The 24150-nt window shown below is 37.4% G+C and overlaps 1 protein-coding gene across 7 annotated transcripts in view; it reads left to right on the top strand.

Moving 5' to 3' along the window:
* Il13ra2 (interleukin 13 receptor subunit alpha 2) overlaps nt 1-24150 on the top strand; it is a 56374-nt gene that overhangs the window by 4839 nt on the left and 27385 nt on the right. For 5 of the 7 annotated variants that reach the window (XM_010603111.2, XM_019204373.1, XM_010603104.1 and 2 more), the window contains exon 1: nt 21949-22054. The exons of 1 other annotated variant lie outside the window; for it this stretch is intronic. In XM_010603111.2, coding sequence (XP_010601413.1) covers nt 22001-22054 — 54 coding nt within the window. In that variant the 5' untranslated portion in view covers nt 21949-22000. Of the gene's footprint in view, nt 1-21948; nt 22055-24150 lie in introns of those variants that run through there. One more of the 7 variants, XM_010603106.2, reaches the window with a different exon arrangement.

Below are 24150 nucleotides of genomic sequence, written 5' to 3'. Positions count from 1 at the left end.
TTTTTTTTTTTTTTTTTTTTTTTTTGGTACCGGGGATTGAACTCAGGTCCTTGTGCTTGCAAAGAAGGCTCTGGAACCACTGAGCTAAATCCCCAGCCCAGTTTAAGATTCTGTAAATATGATGTTTCTTGATTTCTGAGAGTAGGAATATCATTTGTTGTGTCATGATAGATCAATAAATATTTTGTTATATTTGTAATTTTTGAATCTAGATAATGGATACATGATATTTTAATTACACAAATTTTACTTTAGCATATGTTTGAATAACCTGATAGCAATAAATTTGAAAATATGCTTGATAGATCATTTTTTACATTCAAACTAATCTTGTGAATTCTATTTCATGTCTATAATGTTTTCTTCCATTTCCCTGTGCAACATTTATGCAATATAGCAATTCCACTTATAATCATTCCAGGGCAGTTTTGTTGAGTTTTTAGGTAACTGCACCAAAGCTCAGACCACATTAAAACTTTTCCCTGCACTCATATTTTCAAGGAAAAGGTATTCATTGATCAGGAGACTAGCAAAGCTATTTTTAATATAAACATAATTTGTATTGATTTGGCAACTGGTGACACGTAATTTAACGACTTAGTTATCTGTAACTAATTCTTAAACCAAGGATATTTTCCCCCTTTCTACCCTACACATTGCCAGGCTGTTTCTGGACGATAACATGGTACATTTTGTTGTAGCTAAGGAAGTGTCTTTTGAAGACAATCTTGGGTTCAAATTCTTTTTTTGTTTGTTTGGTTTTTTTTGGTACCTTATGGTACCACTGAGCTAAATCCCCAGCCCTTGGGTTCAAATTTTTATTTCAGCCATTTTTAAAAAGTGAGACCTTGGGGGGTCGGGGATTTAGTTCAGTGGTTCCGGTTCCACCATCTGCCTCACAAGCACAAGGACCCAAGTTCAATCACCAGTACCAAAAAAAAAAAAAGTGAGACCTTGGGAAAATTACTTAACTTTTCTGACCTTCAGTTTCCTCCTCTATAAAATAGGAATGTTAATACGGTAGTCCTTCCTCATCTGAGGCTTGGTGTTCCATGTTTTCAGTTACCCATGGTCACCCAAGGGTGAGAAGGGTGAGTACAATACAGTAAGTTATTTAAAAAGAGAGAGATAGACCACATTCATATTACTCTGTAATTTATTGTTATAATTATCATTAGTTATTGTTAATCTATTACTGTGCTTAATTTGTAAATTAAACTTTATCATGGGATCATGTGCAAAGGAAAGAGCATAATATATACTGGTTCAGTGCTGTGCATGGTTTCAGGCTTGCACTTGGAACATACCAGCTACTGCTGATGGAATAGCTGTAATAGTATTTATAACATGAGGTCGTCGTGAGGACTAAGGAACAGAAGTAATCCTTGAACATACTGTCTGCCATACAGTTTAAACCAAAGTTAGCAACATATTCTGTCATTATTATTCTTGTTGTTTAGTTACTTGCATTATTAGAAGAAAGTCATAAGTAGAAGAATTTTTACATTTTGTTAATTTTTTAGTAGAAGAATTTTTTTAAAGAGTAAAAATACAGTTAAGTTTAGTGAACTTTTATTGAACATCTGCTGTACTCTTGAAACTGGATTTATAGAGTCAAGTAAAGCACTGTACTTGCTTCTAAATAAGTCACATACTAAGGTGAGAAATAGATATGGGAAAGCTTAGTCAGGGTTGAACTTTAAGGAGTGACAGAGTAGAAAATTGCTGCTATGCTAGGATTTAAAGTGAGGTCAAAACCAAATGCAAGAAAGCTACCCCCTCTCTTCTCATCAGCAAGTTTAAAATATCATTCACACATTTTTTCCTTTGTAATTTTTTTTCGTTTTGGGGGGATTGAGGATTGAACTACAGACCTCGCCCTTGCCAGGAAGGTGTGGTGTCACTGAGCTACAACCCCAGTCCTAGATTTTTGGATTTTTAGATTTCAGGTACAGTTATCCTTGTGAGGAGAAACACTTTGAGTAATATCAATTAGCTCTTTAGTAATTTGTTATGTTTCTAGTAGGGCAGTGGGTAAGTGCTATAATCAAAAGACTTCAAAGTATAATGGCTCAAGCAACAGACAAAAAGATGACATTGTTGCAGGTCACTCAAGGCCCAGGTTCCTTGTACGTTCTACTTGGCCATCTTCTAGTATGTTGACCTTGTCCATGTGGTCAAATATGGCTCTCACTATCACATCTGGACTATATCTTGCTGATTGGTCAGGAGGAGGGCAAGAAGACAAATGATTTTTTTGTCAAAACATGATTCAAAGGTTGTACACATGGCTTCTTGAATATCATTGTCTAATTTTAGTCACATCTTCGTATCAAGCAGCAAAGCTAGCCCTGTGCATGCTAAAATTTGAGTTTTTATTACTAAAAGGAAAAATTAGAAGAAAAGTTATGAAAAACAATTAGCAGTCTTGCCACAGCTTTTCAAATTTTATCTTGATTAGCTTTTCCATAAAGGTGAACTATATGACTGGCAAAGAAATTGTTCTAGTTGGGTGACACACTTGTAATCCCAGAATTCTGGGAGATTGAGGCAGAAGGATTGTAATTTTGAACACAGCCTAGACTATTTAGGGACTCAGTGAGACCCTTTCTCAACATAAAAAATAGAAAGGACTGAGGATGTAGCTCAGTGCAAAAGCTCTGGGTTCAATTCCTAGTAACACACACACACACACACACACACACACACACAAACACACACACAAAAGAAGAAAGAAAGAAAAAAATAAATTGTTATAATGAAAGCTAGCTTCTTTGGGGTGTTTTCTGATACCAACCAATTTTCCAAAACCTGTATTATCTGACACCAATTGGGTCTGCAACAATTTAATTCTGACACTAGCTATTCTTAGAGCAGATGCCCTTTTTTAGAGCATGCCGACCTCCCAACACCTTGATGTATTCAACAACCCAGAGTTCTCTGAACAAATGTTTTCATTTGGGTTTATTTTTAGTATTTAAAAAATTCAATTGGCACATATTTATACATATTTATGAGATACAGTGTAATAAATCAGTATATGTATACAATGGGTAATGATCACATCAGAGTAATTTAGGGCCGGGGATTTAGCTCAGAGGTTCCGCCACCTGCCTTGCAAGCACAAGGACCGGAGTTCAATCCCCAGTACCAAACAAAAAACAAAAAACAAAAAAAACCCATCAGAGTAATTTGGATTTTCCTCTCCTCAAACATTTATCATTTCTCTGTGTTGGGAAACTGAATTCTCCTTTATAGTTATTTTGAAATACATCCTAAATTATTGTTATAGTAACCCTACTTTAGTGACCACTCTTCTCTCTAGTGACTACTGTTCTGTTATTTTTTCTGTGAGATCAATTTTTGGGGGGTAAGGGTACTAAGGAATGGACCACAAGTCTTCACATTGAGCTACATCCCCAGCACCCCTCCCCTTTTAATTTTGAAAAACAGTCTTGTTAAATTGCCCAGAATGGGGTTGAACTTGTGATCCTCTTGCCTCAGCCTCCCAGAGTGCTAGGATTACAGGCCTGTTCCACCACACCCAGCTAAGAATGACTTATTTAACTTCCACAAATGAGTGAAAAATATGTAGTACTTCTATTTCTTTCTTTATTTTTTTTTCTCTTTGAGTTTATTGGTACATTTTAGGTATACAGTACAGTTACATTCATCATTGGGATCTTGTACCTTTACATGACAGGTCTTGGTTCTCATTTTTTCCCTTTGTCCCTACCCTCCCTTCACCCCGCCTCCCCTCCCCTTTTACAAACACTTCATTTTAATGGAGGCTCCTTGAAGTAGGCATAATGATTAAATCATAGGCCATCTTTGATTGACTCAATCTCCCGCACCTCTACCCCAACCCTCCAGAGGTGAGGATTGGGGCTGAAACTTCCAACCCTGTGTAGTTGGTTGCCGGGACTACCAGACCGCATTCCCCAGGAGACACCTACATTAGCATACATATAGGTTTGTTTGGAAGGGGTTTGTTAAGAATAACAAAAGATGCTCCTGTCATTCCAGAAATTCCAAGGGTTTTAAGTACTTTTTGCAGGGAAACCGGCTAAATGTAGTTTTCACTATTTCACTTGATATTATCTGGAGCAGGGTTAGTCTCCCAAACCCTCTGTGCTTGAAGATGCTCTCCCTTTTCAAAACACAGAATTAGTTGTTCTCCCCTCTGAGCTCCCTTAGGCGCCAGTGATTCTTTCCATTGTAGTACACTATCTCACACTGTACTGTAAATATTTGATAATTTCTTGTTTCTATTTTTCTTTAAAATGTGGCCAATAGGAGACAGCTTCTAACTATCTTTGTACTCTGGCATCTAACATAGTGTTTATCAAATCGTTGTCCTGTAACTGTTGAGTGAGTGTGAGTGAATAGAAGAGTCTGGCTCTGTGAACCTCTGAGGTAGCTTGTTGGCTTTTAATTCTTACTCCTGACAAAAATCTGCATATCGAATCCTGATGTTGCTAACTATATTTCCCAAATCTCATAGCTTTCTTGGGAATCTCAACTGTGGTCCCTTGCAAGGGACGTGAACTCAATTCAGTTTCTAGTCTGAAAATGTTAGGGATCAAAAATTGGTTTCAATTAAACAAAAACTGAATTTTGGGTAAAACAGCAGCTTTGATGCCCTCAGTCTCATAAAAAATGGTTTTTAGGGTTTTGTTTGTTTTGTTTTTTGGTGGTACTGGGAATGAAACCCAGGGCCCTTGTACTGAGCAACTTGATCTCTTTTATTTTGAGACAGGGTCTCACGAAGTTGTTAAATTGATATAGAGCACCAAGTAATCCAATTAAGGGAAATATTATAACTCCCAATCTGCTAGATATCAGAATCTCGAGTTCACGTTCTCTAAAATAGATTAATGAATTCTAGGAAAAAAAGAGATTATGAGTAGGAGGAATTTATTGAAAGAGCTTCATCTACGAGAGACAGAAGGGGGACTGGAAAGTGGGTTGCCCACCCACTCTGCTTCTCAAAGGTGTTCTCTGGGGTAAAGCCATGAGGTGAGGTGGGTACAATGGAAGACCTAAAGTCTCACTTCCACTCCGCGGAGCATGAACAGAAGAAAGGCCTCCATGATGCTGATTCCTATAGCCCAACGAGGGCTCCGGATGCAAGACCCAGGACCTTACTTCCAGGAGCCATGAGCAGCCAAAAGGGCCTCCACGATGCTGGGACCTATAGCTCAGCGAGGCTCTGGGAGATGGACAGAGGAATGAGAGTCACCCAGGAAGGAACACACCAATAAGAAGACCTTTATTAGTATGGCCAGACTGCACTCCTGGAGCCAAGTAGCTCAGAGAGGCTGAGGTCCTTTTTATAGGGTTTTTCTAAACAAAAAGTAAGGGCATTCACAGAACTACCAGAGGACAAGATTTCAAACACATTGCTTATCTCATGCAGGAAATGTTCTATGGTCACCTTTTGTCATACCATTTCCCCTGGGCCGGCAACTGTTAGCCAAGGTAGCAATTAGCATATGAAGAAGCACAGTCTCTGGCCTATTAGCATGGAGTCACTTTAGCTCAATCAGGTTCCACATACAAAGTGGGCCAAAACTATAAAATCCAGGGGAAAATCACAAGGTGGGCATGAGGTGGGACAAAACCATGACCAACCAATAAGATTACAAGTATAGTTGCCCAGGTAATATTGATTAAATGGAGATCAATCGGGGAAGCTAGTCACGCAGCAAGCATGCATGGATTTCCCAGAAGGAATGGGCTAGCTAGGGATGTTTTGGTTCCAAATTAAGGTGATTGATGTTTATTTAGAATATCAATCACTGCTCTTCATCCCCAGGGGAAGTAAGTGGGTGTAGTAATTTTTCTTTCTATAATGTTAACCTTCAGTGAATGTGCCTCAGTTGTCTTCTATGCTGAGGCCCCAGCCTTGTCCAACTGCCTTATAATAATCTCTAACTAATTTAGGTTTCTACAGTAAAGTTGCCTAGAATAGGTTGGAACTTGTGCTCCTCCTGCCTCAGTCTCCCCGAAGTTCTGGGATGACAGGCTTGTGTCGCTATGCCTGCTCAGAATATTCTCTTTATAGGACACTGCTATTCTGTATAATAAGCAATTCTACTGAATAACTTTTCAAGTTATGATTTTAAAAAAACCTATGAAACTTAAAAGTTTGACATTTATACAAATATTTAAAAACTTATGAAAATCAGAATTTTGTTATAAACTGTGTGTACATGTGTTTATGTATTTATATACTTAAAAAAACAATGTCTATAGTTTTTGCTTTTGTTTATTTAATATTTTTTTCTTATAGAGGAAATAACATTTTGAGGCATTGTAAAACCTGTGAGTTCCATATCTGTGGATTCAACCAAATACCAAGAAAATATTTTCAAAAATTGGATTGTGTTGACAATGTATAGACTTTTCTTGTCACTATTCCTTAAACAATACAATATAACAGCTATTTACACAATTAATTTAAATAAATTATATTTCTATTGTATTTCTCTTCACACTAAGAAGCAAAGCATAGCCTATACTTTCACTGATTGAGCTATCAAAGTAAGGTAGAAGGACTATGACGGACTACAGAGGTACAGTACATATTGTTTCCAATTGTATTTTGCCAACTAAATATAACTCATGGTGTGCATATCTACAAATAAAGGCTCTAAATAAGAATGTCATGAATATGGATCCATAGCATTGAGAGGTATGTTATAATACAGTAAATATGTGCAAGTGCCAGAAGACTTGGGGGGAAAACAGGAAATTTAAAGAAACCTGCCTGGAGTATTTTGTTTTGTTTTTTTAATAAGATAAGACAATTTAATTGAAATTGCAATCTCGGGAAAAGGAAAGAATATTTTGAATCCAGCTCTCCTTTTCTTTACTACTGAGTCAGCAAATTCTGATCATAAAGTCCCTCATGTAGGCCTGAGAGTTTCCGACAAAAATGATTATGAAACAGCCAAACTAGCAGATGTCTGAAAAGCAAGTAACAGACTCCCTAAACAATTCCCAGCTTCTTCCCATCTTTCTCACTTCAACTTGCAGAGAAGTGTTAACTGTGGTGATGAGTACAAATGGAAAGACATTTTGGGATAAAGCATAAAGTTAGTAATGGAGACAAGACTGCATACATTGCCCTCTCTCTTCAAACAGACTCTCCGTATATGATGTGTTTATACATTCAGTGTAAAACACATTATTAAAATCTGAGACAAATTATGAAGTCTGAGCCTGTGTTGTAAAGCAAAGAATATTATTTTTATCCACTGGAATATTAGGTGCTATGGAAACTGGATCCAGTCTCAGTCCATTCTCATTTTAAATTGCCTACAACATACTACCTATTCTTGAAAAGCATTAAAAGTATTTTGGCTTCTTATGCCTTTGCATGGTTCCTGTTCCTGGAAAGGGAGATTAAATGAAGGACAGAAAAAAACATCTCTGTGGAGACTAGAAGGGTGATAAACAGTTTGGTGCTGGCCTGAACCTCTTACTTTTATTGGGGCTGAAATAAAATCTTGTTTGGCTGTGTAAAGGAAGATTTGATAAACTTTCAGTGGAAAAAGAAATATATAGTACTTGGCATTTCCTGAAATTTAACGATAATATCAAGGATTTTTAAAACCAGAGGAACTTTAGACATAATCTTGTTCTCTCAGCTCATTTTACTGTCCTCTTTATTTTATTTTATTTTATTTTATTTTTGTACCAGGGATTAAACTTGGTTCCTTGAACTTGTGAGGCAGGTGGCGGAACCATTGAGCTAAATCCCAGGCCCAAAACCATCCATTTCTTATGGAAAGTGCAGTGTCAATTTTTGTTTGGGATTAGAAAGCTAGAAAGTTCTAAGCTCTTATTAAATAATATTTTGTATGTGTGGTGCCTGCTAAGCACAAACTATATACCCAGCCCCTAAAATATTTTTTTTTCAAACTGAGTTCCTAAAAGGCTACAGAAATTCCTCAAGTTCACGGAGTTGACAGTAGCAGGGGGAGCCTAGAGTAGAGTCCAGGTTCCAGGATTCCTTGTCTACTTTTGACTCTTTATACTTAAAGGTATTTGAAATTCAAAAGAGTGATTCCTTTGGGTAGTACACTGAAAATGTAAACCTGGCAATCATATACTTACCTTGGATTATCTTTTAATTCCCAATGTGGTGAGTCACACAGTAAAATAAAATTGGCACACTAAGAGGCAGTATCGGGAACTAATTAAGAGGGGAAGAAAATCAATCAAATGAACTTTGTAATTTCCTCTGAATTTTTGCAAATATAACCTTTAATATTGACCTACTTTGAATGCAGATATGTTCATGACAGGTAATACTTTTATGGATAAACCAAAGCTCCTCCTACTTAAAATACAGGCTTTAGTTCTCAGGTCATTTAAAACTCATTAAGCTAAGAAGTTGTTCCCTCGGGAATACTAGAGACTTCAGTGATAATACAGTAGAATCTGATCACATCTGGATATATTATTCATATAGCCTAAGTCTAGAAGTTATTGTTTTTATTTTATTTTTATTTTTTTGGTATCTGGGATCGAACTTGGGCCCTTGTGCTTGTTGAGGCAGAGGGCAGAACCACTGAGCCAAATCCCTGGCCCTTAAGTCTAGAAGTTAAAGCAGTGGGAGAAGTGCAAGGCTGAGAGGGAACTTGTTTTGAATAATTGTTTGCTTTCTTCATCTTTGTTTAATGGGCTCATTAATCTTTTTGCAAGAAAAGTAGTTTACTTGATTTGATATTAAATAATTTGGGGAAAATACTCCTTTTTTGCATAAAACTAATTAATGGTGCTGGGTCACCAGTATGAATAGCACTATTATTTTAATTTTAATTGTCAGACTTTATTTCCTAGAAATATTGTACTCTTTTAAGTAAACATGGGCCTGTGGAGAAAAGGATAGTTTCATTTTAGGGTTCTCTGAGATTATTGTCTATGTGATTTTTTTTCTATAAATGAGAATGCTTCATTTTGTATGAACTTTTCTTTCTTAAACTCAGAGATACCCACAGAGCTCCTCTAAAAATGAATAGTTTCATCTATCTTTATATGATGTTTAGATTAATTTATATAGCATTCAGATCCTATATATGTAAAATTTAATTTGTTCCTGTTTTATGATTACATATATAATAGAGTTGTTGAAATAAAAATTCCAGGGGGCCAGGGATTTAGCTCAGTGGTGCCAGCTCCCTGGTACCAAAAACAAACAAAATTCCAGTTTTTACTACTTTTACTTCAAAATGAACCAGTATCTTATACCTTTGATGCTTTTTTTTTTCTCTAAAAGAACACATAGTCAACACTTAAATACGACCCTTACATTTACATACTTATGATGCTTCCAGATTAATTTTCTTCTTTTAATATAGAAGAAGGTATATAAACTAGGATATCAACACCAAGGGCTTGCCAGTTATTTCTTATTGAAATTTTACTAAATTGAATGTTATAAAGAATTCGAGTCAAATAAATTGCATTATTCCACTATTAAAACTCTTGTTTTAGATGGGGAGCCTACAAAACTAAGAACTCGGGGTGGGGGGGGGATATAGCTCAGTGGTTCCCCTGCTGCCTGCCTCGCAAGCACAAGGATCTGAGTTCTATCCCGGGCACCAAAAAACAAAAACAACAACAAAACAAAGAACCCAGAGATCTGGTTTCCTGTTCTAGATAGACCTATAAAGTTCTGTGACATTGGAATAGATGTTTTACCTTTCAGGTATTAGTTTTTTCTTTTGTAAAATAAACCAAATGTCCTGACTTTACCTAATGCTATGAAAGACCATAAAACTGTTAGAAATAATGACTTAGCAAAAACAAAGGAAAGGTGGAACATCTATTGGCTTTTTTTTTTCCAATGCTAAGATAATACCTGTAAATGAAAAGCTGATTTTAGAGTATTTTTTGAAAATCAGAGAAATACGTCACCTATATTTTGCTCCACCTAGGCAGAGTTGAAGTGGGATGTGTCTTCTTTTTGATATATCTTTTAGTGTCTTCAAGGAATTCATAGGAAGGAGGATATAGAGAAGCAGAGAGCAACTAACAATTGAATTGCTATTCCAAATTCTGATTCTATCTCTTACTAGCTCTTGAAATTGCACTTGATACTTAATTTCTCAAACTTTTCCTTTCCTCTTGAGTAAAAGAGATAATAATTCATATGTCTAGGCCCTTAATACAGTACCATAGTGATTAGAACATCTGCTATGTGTAGCTGTGCAAAATGGGAAGTGCCCTGTAATGCAAGTTGGGAAACTTGTCCTGACATGTTTCTTTCTTTCATTCAGGTAGCTTCCACTGTGTGCCAGGAAGAGGAAGAGGGAAAGGGAGAGGGGGAGGGAGAGGGAGAGAGATCTTTTCTTTATCTTGCCTGCACAGCCAACCTATGCAACCTTTATAGTATGGCTTCAATAAAAAGTGATCCACACATGTAACTGCCTTTACCAAGACCATCAATTAGTTCTTATTTTCAGACACATTTCAATTCTTTCCTTACTTCCCCCATTCATCTTCCCCTCAGTTTTGTCACACAAAGCACTCAATCTTTCAATAGTCTGTCCTTGAAATAATTTGCTTCATTAGTTTTAGTGATATCACCTTCTCCTGTCCTTATTTCTACTTTTCTGGTCACTCTTCAGTCTTATTTGCCAGCTATTCAGTTATAAATTATACCTGCAAATTCAACAATTCAAATATCTCTATAATTTCTCCATTTGTTTTCTCTGAAGCCTATTCTACCTTCTTACTAATATGTTATGTATCCTTTTTTTGAGGTACTGGAATACTTCATTCTATGAGGGGCCTTCTACCAATGAGCTATATTCCCAGATCATTTCTGTTTTTTTGTGTGTTTTTGTTTTGGGGGGGTGGTACCAGAGATTGAACTCAGGACCTAGTGCTTGTGAGGCAGGAGGTCATACCACTGAGCTAAATCCCAGTCCCTCCCAGGTCTTTTTTAAAAACAGTTTTTTAGAGACAGAATCTTGTTAAATTGTTTAGATTGGCCTCAAATTTGCAATCCTGCTTCAACCTCTAGACTAGCTAGGATGACAGTTGTGTGCCACCATGCCTCTTTAAGTATTTCAACTTTTTGTTTGTTTGTTTGTTTGTTTGGTACAGAACTCATAATCTTGTGCTTTGCAAGGCATGCTCAGTGCCACTCAGCTAAATCCCTGGCCTTGTATTTCACCTTTTTATTATATGGGCCTCTGTTATCTCTACCCAGAACTATTCTAAAAGTCTCTTAAGTTGTTGTTTCTTTATCTCTTCTTGCCTCCTCAGATCTGATTTCTTAAGTGTGGCAATGTCACTGAAGTTTGTATATGTACTAAACTGAGATTTTTTTTATGAGGTGCCAGGGATCAAACTCAGGACCTTATGCTTGTCAGGCAGGTGTGATGCCAATGAGCTAAATCCCCTGCCTAAAGTGAGCTATTTAGATATAACCTTCAGGTTTAAAACTTTTTCAGTACCTACTTATAACCCTCAGGATTAAATCCAAATTCTTTTTACATGTCTCAGAAGACATGGCTGTGTGCATCTTATACTACAGCCAAAATAAACAACTTGTAGATCCCAGTATGTGTTAAGATTTATCATCTCTCTGCATTTTTGTTAACCAATTTTCCTGAAAGAGAATTCTTTCCTTCAAACTCCCCATCACCTTTTTGGCAACCACCTCCTTCTTATCTGTGAATTAGCTTAGATTCTATTTCCTTTAAGGAATTTTCCTGACCATCACTCCCAAAAGCAAAATGAGTACTTGTCTTATGGGCTTCCAAGTGCTTGTCTCTTTCCTGGAATTTAGCACTTCTTATAGTTGATGAATTGTATGAATCTAACTAACAAACTTGAGTATGCAAGAAACTTCACACTTTAAAACATTCAAACTGTCTTCTATTCAACATTCTGCCAGGAAAGTAAGGAAACTTTAATCAATACTGTAGGTGCTGGCTGGGTTATGCAAATAATTGAGGCCTTAGGCTACCTTTCCAGTACTGGGGAGTCCTTTTTGGTCATTGATCATTAATCTCCTGCCAACTTTCTGATATGCCCTCTGATATACCATTTTGCCTCAACCTGGAAAGTTCCTTTCATACTTGTTGCTTTGGTACCTGTGCTATACTTGGCATCTGGAGTATTGAATCCCCTATGTCTAAGGTTTAGCACACTCAAGAAAACTCCTCTGGTCTTTTTTCCCTTCCTAGGCTGCTGCCATCACAGTTGAGCTGTTCCCTATTTTCCCTGTCCCCTCTAACCCTTACCAGAACCTTTAATTTTTTTTTCTATTATATGTCCCTTTCTCTCCTCTTAATACTCTAAAGGACATTTTATCTATTCTTTTGAGGCCCTCACTGACATTGCCAAGCATAATCTCTCTCATGAGCTTAGGTTTGGCAACTTCTGCTTTCGGTCCTGGCAGCAGGGGAAGAGGGATTCCAGTGGGTAAGGAATAATAAAGTGGCCCATCTGTCGTCTTCTTCTTCTTTTTTTTTTTTTTTTTGAGACAGGGTCTCACTATGTAGCTGAGACTGACCTGGAACTTGGAACTTACTGTGTAGCCCAGGCTGGTCTTAAACTCACAGCAATCCTCCTTCCTCAGCCTCTAGAGTGCTGGGATTATAAGCATGTGCCACCACTCCTGGCTATACCATCTGTCTTCTTGAATTAGGGGTCTCCTTTCAAAACAATGCTTCCTCGTGCCATTTAGAAGTTCATCTGTTTTAGTAAATGGTGAGTGTCTTTTGCAATGTCACAGAATTGCATTTCCTAACAGTTCAGTAGTAAGCACAGAGGAGACTCATGCAGTCCAGTCTCCGGGAGCTAGTGCAAAAAATGTATAGAAGGAAGGATTACCTGAGTGAAATCTTGATACCTATAAGCAATCTCAATGACTAGGCTAAATAAAGTAGAATTGGTATCAGTGAAACCGCATACACAAAGGCTTAGGGATAAAACAGGATACTAAACTACTGTGGGGCACTGAGGCAGGAGGATGACAACTTTGAGCCCAGCCTAGGCAACTTAATAATTTAGTGAGACCTTGCCTCAAAAATTATTTTACTTTATTTCAGTTTATTAGTACATGTTTACAGTACATAATAATCACATTCATCATGGATAGTTGGTACATGTATACAACATATTTCTTTTTTTTCATAAAATGTAAAAGGGCTGGGTGTATAGCTCAGTGCAAAAACCCTGTGTTCAACTCCCAATATTGAAAAAGAAAGACAAGAAAAAAAGAGATGTGGAGGTGAACAATATTACTCGGGGAGGATACAGAATCAGAAGAGACAGCGATCTTGGATGAACCTTCAAAGAACTCTGAAATTTATTATTAAGATAAGCCTGATTAAAAGATGAGCCTGATTGCTTCTTGACCTTTTGGGCAAGATCAAGAGTAGGATGAGCCTGAAAATGAATTGAAAGGAGTAGCCAGAGAGTTACATAGAAGGAAAACTGGATTCAGAAAAAACATTGGAAGAGGACTTCGGGAAGGATGATGATGGACAGATGAATGGTGCTAAGAGGTAAACAAGATTGGAATAAAAATTATTGATTGGATTCAGTAACATAGAAATCATTAGTTAGTCTGGTGAGACCTTTTTCAGGGGAACTGTGGATTGGTGATTAAGTGAAGGAAGAAACTGGAACAGAATGGATGAAGAATGTGAAAGAGGGTGTGAAAAAATAGCAAGAGTAGACAACTTTGTCTGGAGATTTTGGCTCTGAAGAAGATGGAGTATTGGGGCAGTAGCTGAAGGCACATTTGTGGGCACAGCAGCTTGCTTTTATTCTTAAAGTTGGGGAGAAATGAGTAATTTAAATGTTAACAGGATATATCCTCTACGTGCATTTTATGTGTGTTGAAGATATGCAAGAGAGAAGAAGAAGAAATTTTAAATATAAGATACCTGAAAATGTAAGTAGCATTAGAATTCAAAATACATATCAGGAGTTTTACCTTAAATAGTAGAAACTATACCTCCGATATAGCAAGAGGAAAGGAAGAGAGGATGTGGGAAAACTTTTGTTTCAAATCAGAAAGATGAGCAAATTTCTATCTGTAATTTTAGTTTTGTAAAATAAGAGGCAAGGTCATGTGTTGAGATGGAGGAGAAGGGATAAGATTGAAGAGTGAAAATGTTTGCAGATGTCAAGAATGGAATGAATTCTAATAGAGACACATAATAAGGCTTTGAGTAGTACAGTGAATTTATTTAAAATAGAATGTTAAGAATTTATCATAGAACTTTCATCAACAATCACCTGCTCATATATAAGTACAGAGAAAATCTGAGCATTAAACTTAGCCAGGTTTGGGGTTTTGTTAGGAAGTTATAAGACAGAGTGGTGAGTTTAGCTTGGGAGATGAAAACTGGTCTTCATTGAATAAAGAAGGGAAGAAACCAAAATCTGGCTGAAAGATTTGGAAAAAAACAAGTCCACAAACTGAAAGTTTTGCAAAGCTGGAAAATGATCACAGTGGCAGTACTTGCAAGCATAATACTTAAAAACAGAAGCTAGGATAAAAGAAGACTGTGGGAATATCATTTACCTTCTCTGGCCTCTGTTTCTGCATCTTTATATAAGCCATGGTGATAAATAGTAGAAGCCAAGTATATGTTTCTGCTTGTAAATTTGTACATAAACTGCATCATCTTAGGGTAGTAAATGTCAAGAAAACCAGAAAGCATCCCGCATTTTTCTAAGAGATGAAATGGTTCTGGAAGTGGGAGGTACTAGTCATTGTAACAATCCCATAGGTATTCAGTCAAAGAAAGACAGTCATTTGGAACCACAAGAGACCTAGAATAGCAAAAGCCATTATAGGCAACAGTCACATGGCACCAGGTGTAACAATTCCCAATTTGAAACTATACTACAAAGCCACTGTGATAAAAACAGCATGGTACTGGCAAAGAAATAGGCCTGAGGATCAATGGAACAGACTGGAAGACACAAAAACAAATGCAGATGTACTCAGCTACCTCATCTTCGACAAAGGAGCTCACCATCCTCAGTGGAGGAAAGATAGCCTCTTTAATAAATGGTGTTGGAAAAACTGGATATCAACCTGTCACAGATTAAAATTAGACCCTTATCTTTCGCCATGCACTAAATTAAAATCCAAATGGATTAAAGATCTAAATATTAAAACAGAAACATTAAACTTGCTGGAAAGTAAGTTAGGCAGAACTCTGGAAGACATTGGTATAGGAAAAGACTTTATGAACAAATCCTCAGTAGCACGGGAACTAGCAGAAAGAATCAACAACTGGGATCTCATCTTACTAAAAAGCTTCTGTACTTCAAAAGAAACCATTAGCAGAACTAAGAGACAATCTACAATGTGGGAAAAAATTTTTACCAGCTGTACCTCAGACAAAGGACTATTATCAAGGATATATAAAGAACTCAAAACAATCAGTCCCCCCAAATATAAAGACCCGATCCAAAAATGGGCATCCGAAATGAACAGACATTTCTCATACAAAGAAGTGAAAGCAGCAAGAAAATATATGAAAAAATGTTCCACATCACTGGTCATTCGAGAGATGCAGATGAAAACAACACTGAGATTCCACCTCACCCCACAAAGAATGGCTGCTATCAAGAAATCACACAATAACAAATGTTGGCGGGGTTGTGGGGAGAAAGGAACCCTCCTCCATTGTTGGTGGGAGTGCAGACTAGTGCAACCACTATGGAAATCAATATGGAGATACCTCAAAGAGCTTGGACTGGAGGTTCCATTTGACCCAGCCATCCCTCTGTTGGGTATCTTTCCAAGAGAACTAAAAGAATCATATCACAGAGAAGTATGTGCACCCATGTTTATAGCGGCACAGTTTGTAATAGCTAAATCTTGGAAACAACCTATTTGCCCATCCGTTGGAAACTGGATAAAGAAGTTGTGGTTTTTCTATAAAATGGAATATTACTCAGCCATAAAGAGCGAGAGAATAGATTCATTCATAGGAAAATGGATACATATTGAAGATATACTCCTAAGTGAAATAAATAAGTCCCACATGTGTAAATACCAAATAGTTTCCCTGGTGTGAATATTCTGCAACAATGCATAAGATTCTAATAAGATTACTGACATTTAGAAATGGGAGGAAAGGAGCTAAAGGTGTAGGGAAGGTGTGATACGTAGGGGAAGAACAAAAAGGGAAAAGAAAAAAATGTGAGAGAATGAAAAGATGAAAATAAAGTGTTTGTAGATGGGGAGGGGAGGAGGGGGTGAAGGGAGGGCAGAGGTAAGGGGAAAAAAATGAGAATCAAGACTTGCCATGTAAAGGTACATGATCCCAACAATGAATGTAACTGTACTGTATCCCTAAATGTACCAATAAACTCAATTAAAAAAAAAAGAAAGACAGTCATGGTTTGCAGGTGTGATTTTACTACCAGTAGCTCTTGTTTCCTTGGACTTGTTTGACTTTGCTCATCCAGCAGTGATCAAACTGTAACTAGGGAATTAGCTATCTTCTCTATTTAACGTGTTTGCAGGAAGAGCAGTGTATATTGCTGATAGAATTAGCATTGATTCATTGAGAGGAAACTTGAATTCCAGGGCTTTCTGATGATAGCCAAGGAGAATGGTTCAATGTGGTTTATTTCCCAAGTACTTGGTCAGAGCTTTAGACAAGGGAATTGCTACATAGCTAAATGTGGCCTTTCCCCGAAATACTCTAGAAACTTCAGGTTTAAAGGTTATAAAGAAAATGATATGCCCAGAATGTAGAGACGCATTCTTCTTTGATTACTTGGAAATTTGAAGAGAAAATGATATGAACTTTTATAGGATTGCTAAATACCCTTCTACTTAGTTTAAAGTTACAAGTTCTGCTTAAATAAGAAAGCAGTTTCACATTGCTCTCAAATAACTGCTGGGACTGTCTAATCCAGAGCTACATGAAGAATTTGCTGCTTTACTGAATGAGGTCTGCAGAGGCTGTGAGCTCCTGCAAACTTGTCTTTCTGACATACCTAATGTGTTTCCTTCTTCTGAGAGACAGAAGGTGGCTCAATAGTAAAACCACATACTAGCAAGTAAGATGGAGAAAAGTGGAAAAAGGGAAGGGAATAAAAGGTCCATTCTCTTTAAGTGTGGAGACAGTGCTTCTAGTTGCACATCTTAGACCAAAACCTGCATGCCACATGGAGCAAAAGGACACTCTTTATTTTGCAGTCTTTATTTTGCTGGCCTTGTGCAAAGATAAAACTTAGGAGTTTTTTAACTACTGAAGGAGAGAAACACTAGTAAGAAGGAGGAAAAGAGGGGAAAGAAAAGTAAAAAGAAGCAAAGGAGTGGGCCTCAATAGAGAGGGACAGGAGGAAGAAGCAGACAGCAAGCCCTGGAAATGACGTTAGTATTCATGGTCTGCATTCCAAACAGGCTGCCCTTCTAAACCAGCATAAAAATAATCTTACCTAGAGGTATACACCTATTGGAACTCTTGGAAGTACATTCAGCTACATTGTTTGATTGTTCAAAGCTTTCAAACTCCAGTAGGTCTATATGTTTCTATTATGCATTTTGAATTCAGGACTAATACCAGACTTTCTGATATTCCCTTGGTTCTCATCTTTTTACATTTCCAGACTAACAACCAAAATTTGTAAGCACATTATAACAATGCAGTTAAAGTTGTTTCTGATAACTTTGTTGCAGTAAACAAATTTAGAAGAAAACAAATAAAACTTTCTATTGAACACAGAAAGTGGAGTTGTTTTGTAGTCTGGGGAAATTAGAGACAGCTTATTAGAAATGCAAGGGCCAGGGATTTAGCTCAGTGACCCTGCACCTGCCTCGCAAGAGCAAGATCCTGAGTTTGATCCCTGGTACCAAAAAAATAAAAATAAAAAAAAGGTAAGAAGTTAGAGACAGCTTTACAAAACAATTTGACCAGATGTGATACTAGACACCAAGGAACTTCTATATATCAGTGAAAGCAGAAATTAGGACTAAGGCAAAGAGCATGAACTCACAGGCAAAACGTTTTAATTGAGAAGGAAGAGAAAAGAAGGAAGGGCCCTCAGCTTGAGAAGAGCTGAAGAAAGTACTGCACTGAAGGAGAAACTGCACTGGCCTGTTAACAAAGGAAGGGAAAAGCTTTTCATTCATTTGGAGAGCTTGTGAGGGTGGACCAGTCTGCTCACTTTCCACTGGTCCAGGGAAAAGGTTCAAAAGGTGTTTTCTTTTCCTATGCAAACATCTCAGCCTTGAGAAATGAGTAACTAGTGTATCCAGGAACTGTTACATTCTTTCCATCGGTACCCTCATCCTACACAAACACCCTGGCCTTGTGATAAGGATGGGCTACTGTGGTTGCTAAGAGAACATATGGTGAGTATGGAAGATAACGTAAATCACACTTTAATGACCAACAGGTTAAAGGCCCAAGTTTTTTTTTGTTTTTTTATTTTTATTTTTTTTCCCTCTGTGGCCTGTGTGGTGATCTCCAACAGTTTTATTCTCTCATCTAGTTTATTTTTGGAGATGATGTGACATTCTGGCTTCAATGATGCAGCTGGTTTTTGAGGTCAGTAGGACTGGGAGAATGAGGGAGTCAGGAAGAACACATAGCATACTCTTAGCAGTCATAGGTTTTGAGTTAAACCGCTGGTCCCCATGGTGCTATTTGTTAAACAAATCACTGGTGAAACTTAACTTTCATTAGTTTCTAATTGTCTCAGAAAAAATGCTTTGCCTTAGCATGGTACTCCTTGGTATATAATCCTGTTGTAGTCAGGATATGCAAGGAAATAGATTTAAGACAGGACACATAATTTATAGAATTATTTTATAATGTTCACCCTAAAAGTCAAATGCAAAGGAGTGCTAGAGATCAGTCTACACTCTAGAGACCTGAATAATTCAGCTGAGGGCCTGGATCCCACAAGCAACCTCCTCCTTGAGTCCAGCCAGAGGCTTAGAGCTCAAGGCAATGTCTCATGGAAGTCTGTATTGAGGATCTCACCTGCAAGGCCCAAAGGCTGATGGTGGAAGCTAGAAAACCTGCCCCAGCCAGCGGGGTAAAGGATCTGCATTACCAGGCTGAGAAATCTACCCTGGAGCCAGGAAGGTGAAGATCAAGGTGAAGATCAGAACTCCCCTGAGGCGAACAGCAGCCCTAGCCAGCAACCTTGAGGACCCAAGCTCCTCCTCCAAGGAGAATAGCCAAGTTTACAACAGGAAAACCAGCCAAGGCAAGCCTCCCCATGAAAATCAACAGCCCACAATCTTCCTCTCCAGTTCTTTTTTTATGCTGTTGGCAACAGTCCTCTAGTGGGTCTTCCACGCCCAGAACCACACTGACTCAGTTCAGTTGGGCGTTACAAGTTGACTGTTAGTTAATCTACCACAAATCCTAAACTGCTTTGATCTGTATCCCTCAAATAGGAGCACCCACACTACTAAACAGGTACGGCAGCAACCCAAGGAAGGGCAGGATAGAGCCTTCATGTAAGATGATTTCCATTCTTGTTTCTGTTGTGGTTGTTGGTGGTGGTGTTTTTCTTGTTTTTGGTTTTTTGTTTTCTTTTTCTGTGCTGGGGGTTGAACCTAGGGCCTTCACAGTGAGTTATATCACCAACCCTTTTAAATTTTATTAAAATTTTGAGACAGAGTTTCAATAAGTCACCGAGTTGTCCAGGCTGGTCTCAAATTTGTGATCTTCTTGTTGCAGAGTCCCACTAGTGCTGGGATTACAAGTATGTGCCACCATGCCTAGCTCCCATCCATATTTTAAAAAAGGAAGAAACAAGAGATTTCTTCCTAGCTATAGCTTCTTGTGCCCCATCACAACAAACTTCACAGAAGGTACTGTGTGGTTTGGAAGCCCTCAAACCTGAGCGGTCTCCCCCTAGGGAGGGGAGAGGGGCTAAGTTTGAGTTGATCACCAGTGGCCAATAATATAATTAATAATGTCTACATAGTAAAGTCCGCACAAAGACCCAAAGGTCTGAGTTTGAAGGGCTTCGTGTCTCTTGCCCAGTGCATCTCTTCCCTCTGGCTATTCACCTTCATCCTTTGTACTATTGTTTATAATAAATGGGTAAAAATAAGTGACAGTTTCCCTGAACCATCCTAGCAAATGAGTTGATCCCAAAGAGGAGGTTGTGGGAACCTTGATTTATAGCCAGTCTGTTATAAGAAGGTTACAATTAGAGGCTTGGGACAAAACATCTGAAGGGCAGGGACAGTTGTGGGGACTGAGCCCTCAAGTTGTAGGCTCTCAAGTAATCTCCAAGGAGATAGTGTCAGAATTGAATTGAATTAGAAGACATGGCACTTAGTTTTTGCAGGAGAATTAGTTGACTGTTGGTAGGAAGAAATTCCCACACATTTTTGGGATGAAGTGATCTGTGTTGTGTTGACTGTGGGAAAATAGGAAAACACACTTTTTTTCCTCTATTTCTAATAGTCATGTATACTCATTATCTTCAATTTTTACTCCTCCATTCTATCTTGAAGTTTCTTTCATCTGAGCTTTGTCCCTAATAGTCCACTGAATGAATTTACCTTGTCAATATTGCCAATTAACTCCACTTTGCTAAGTCTAGTAGATCATTTTACTCTTAGCTCTTATGTTTTACTCATCTTTCTTTACCTATCAGCAGCTTTTGACATTGTCTATTACACTTTAGGTGACTTCAGTTGACCATATGACTATGCTGCCTATGTGTAGATGCCTCCAAGATTTTTATTTGTCCCTCTGTATCTACAGTATCTTGCCTCTAATCTCTGTAGCCATTCAGCTGTTTCTCTAACTTCTCCCCTTGAATATTAGTTAGGTAACTCAAACTTAACTATGCAAAATAAAGCTAGCTTGCTTGCTTTCTTTCTTTCTTTCTTTCTTTCTTTCTTTCTTTCTTTCTTTCTTTCTTTCTGGCAGTTGGACTAGAACCTGGGTCCCCTGTGCATGCTAGGCAAATGTTCTATCACTTAACTGTCTCTCCAACTCCCAGATTAAATGATTGACCATTGTCCTCAAGTCCCATAAACAATTATTCAGTTAGTTACCTGTGTAAAAAATAGAGGCATCATCTTGTGATACTCCACACTCAATCAGCCAGCAAATTCTACCAACATCTCCACTGCTATCACCCTAGTTCAAGTCATTGCTCCTGGACTGGGTCATTGCTTCTACATTTTCCTTCTACACAGTTGTCTCTTCAAATGCAATTTATGTCATGTCACTCTGCTCACAACTGTCCAGTTTCTTCCCATTTCACTAAAAATAAATGGTAAATCCATTAACATGGTTTACTCTCTGCCTGTTTTGTGAGATAACCTTCCAATGTTTCCTATTCCCTATCTTACCGGTCTTACTATTTTTGGAATTAGTATGCTAATTTCCCATATTGGGGCTCTAGAGTGTGCTATTTCTTCTATCTGAGAGATTCTTTCCTAGTATCTTTCCCTCACTGATGTTCATAATGTCACTTTTGCAGAGAGGCATTCTTTGACCTTCTTATCTAGACTGTAACACCATTACTCTTTCTTGTTATGATATTTTATTTTCCCTTATACAATTTGTATACATTTTCTTTCTGTCTCCCACACCAGAGATGAAGGTAAGTACTTTATCTGATTCATTATTCATAGGCTCCTCCAAATAACTGTTGAATAACAAAGACATGATAGGTATATTTGCTTCTTTTTAACATTCTTTTCCAGAACTGAAGGTCCTGTATATGATATAATGCCATATTTCTATGTTCTTACAGTCTATACTTTATGAACATAAGTATACTGATGGAATAATCTTGATGGGTTATAAAACTTTCTAGTACATTTTGTATTCTGTTTCTACTGATTATGTAGAGGGCAGGGTACAATCTGTTACTTTTGAAGTAACATGATGTAAATGTTTTGGGTACGGTACACAGTGTTTGCAAACAAGTACTTGGGAGCATCTGGAAGTGCAGAGGAGTGTTGAACAAAAGAGATTGTTTTGCTAGTTCCAGAGCAGTGATGTCTTTCAAGACAGTGCGTTGCTCTTCAGCTACAACTGGAATAGAATGTAAGGTATTTTTAACAGTAATAATTTAATTTGTTTTAATAAATATTTCTTAATTGAGGACCTGTGGGGATTTTTAAAAGGTCATGAAAATTTTTAATGGGGTGTTTTGTTTTTAAAGCTTGTTGTGTGGGATTACAAAATAATAAAGCTCCAATCTGCTTAAAGACAAATTTTGAGATATATAAAGTGACTCAGGAATTAATATTATAAACCTGAATGGCTGCAATCGCTCAAACTGAATTCTCTAGCTTTTACAGTGCTTCAGGAAACTTGTTAGCTGAATGACCTCAGGATGTCCTATAGCAAACCATCAAAAAAAAAAAAAAGGGTTATGGAATAGGATGACTGATGTTTTTTATAGGACTTATTGAACATAGTCTGTAAATATCAATCAGTATGAAATCTTGTGCAAATATAATCACATTATGGCTAACAGGCTATTAAAGTAATATTTATTTTAAAACATATCTACCTGTATATAATTTACATAGTTAATTTTCATCATTCAGCATGTGCCTAAATTCCTTATGCTTTTTTTTGTACTGAGGATTGAACTAAGGACCTTGCGCTTGTGAGGCAGGTGGCAATATCACTGAGCTAACCTTATGTTTTTTTCTAGGAAATGACTTACATTACTTGACTAGTAGAAAACATAAATTTGGTTCAAAGACCTTTTATTGTTTGAATGTGTACAAAATCATCGTCAGCATTCTTTCTAAGTTATTCCACTGCAGGATGTGTTATTTGCTAGTTGTTATGGAAATTAGGTTTGATTCACCACTAGGTCATGGGCTGATTTCACAATTAGTGAGCCAAGTATCAATCTCAGCATGTCCTTAGACCTAAAGACCTGGCATGTTTTGGGTATTCTAATTATGATGCTGAGTCATGGCCATACTTATGAGTACACATTTTTATGTGTTGGATGGTCTCCTTGAAACAAGTGTGTTTTCCAGGAAGACAGTGCTTTCAAGTTACATCCTGAAAACATGGGTGGATAAACAGCAGATTAACTAATGAAATTAAGAACAGTATCCTAGAAATAACTTGTATAAATGGAAATTGATCTCAGAGTGAGATTAGTTGAAAGACAGTGTTATGTATTAAAAGTAGCATGGTGTTTAAAATCGGGTATAGACATCTTTTCTTGCTTGGGTTATATGACTTTGAGAAATTTCCTTAATTTTTGTGAGTCTCAAATGCCTTATTTATAATATCAAAATAGCAATAATAGTAGCTATTAAAGTTTGAGAGGCTAAAAAGCATTTGACACAGGGACTGACACTTACTAAGATTTAAATAAACTATGGTCCCCATTAAAATTTTCTAAAATTGGGCTGGGGATTTAGCTCAGTGGTTCCATCGCCTGCCTCGCAAGCGCAAGGATCTGAGTTTGATCGCTTGTATCAAAAAAAACATTTTCTAAAATCATCTGGCAAAGCTGGGGTTAGAACTCCGGTCTCCTGGTCAATGCCTTCTCATGCAAGACATCATCAGTTGATCATTTTAGTCTGCAATCACAATATTTTTCCACTTCTCTCTTCTCAACTTCTACTTCTGTTTTTCCATTTTCTTTTTCCCAAGCTCCATATTTCTAGATACTTAAAAATGTAAATAGAAAGTATCAAATTTTGTAACACTATTTTCCCCTAAGGGTAACAGAAAACATGCCTTATACTTTTATTTTGTTTTGTTTTTGTTTGGCATTACTGTGGATTGAATCCAGGATTTTATATGGAACTATATCCTCAGCCCTATTTATTTTACTTTGAGACTAAGTTGTCTAGCCTGGGCTCGAACTTGCTATCCTCCTGCCCACTTAAGCCTAACAAGTGCACCACTGTGTCAGGCAAACCTATAGCTTTTTTATGTTTTGTTGTTCTTTTTTGGGGGGGGGAGCCAGTTCAGTGACATTGCAAAATTTCCATTCATTATTCTCTAATAAATAATGATTTTTCTCTACATCTTGGTCTTGGGCTGGGGCTTTAGCTCAGTGGTGCTGACACCTGCCTTGCAAGTATAAGGTCCAGAGTTCTATCACCGGTACCAAAAAAAAAAAAAACAAAAAAGAAAACACAAAAAACAAAACAATTTCGAACAA

The sequence above is a fragment of the Fukomys damarensis genome, unplaced genomic scaffold (assembly GCF_012274545.1).
Source record: "Fukomys damarensis isolate Sample0158 unplaced genomic scaffold, DMR_v1.0_HiC HiC_scaffold_39, whole genome shotgun sequence".
NCBI lineage: Eukaryota > Metazoa > Chordata > Mammalia > Rodentia > Bathyergidae > Fukomys > Fukomys damarensis.
The sequence above is the reverse complement of the archived record's forward strand: the minus strand, read 5'-3'. Positions and strand labels throughout refer to the sequence as shown.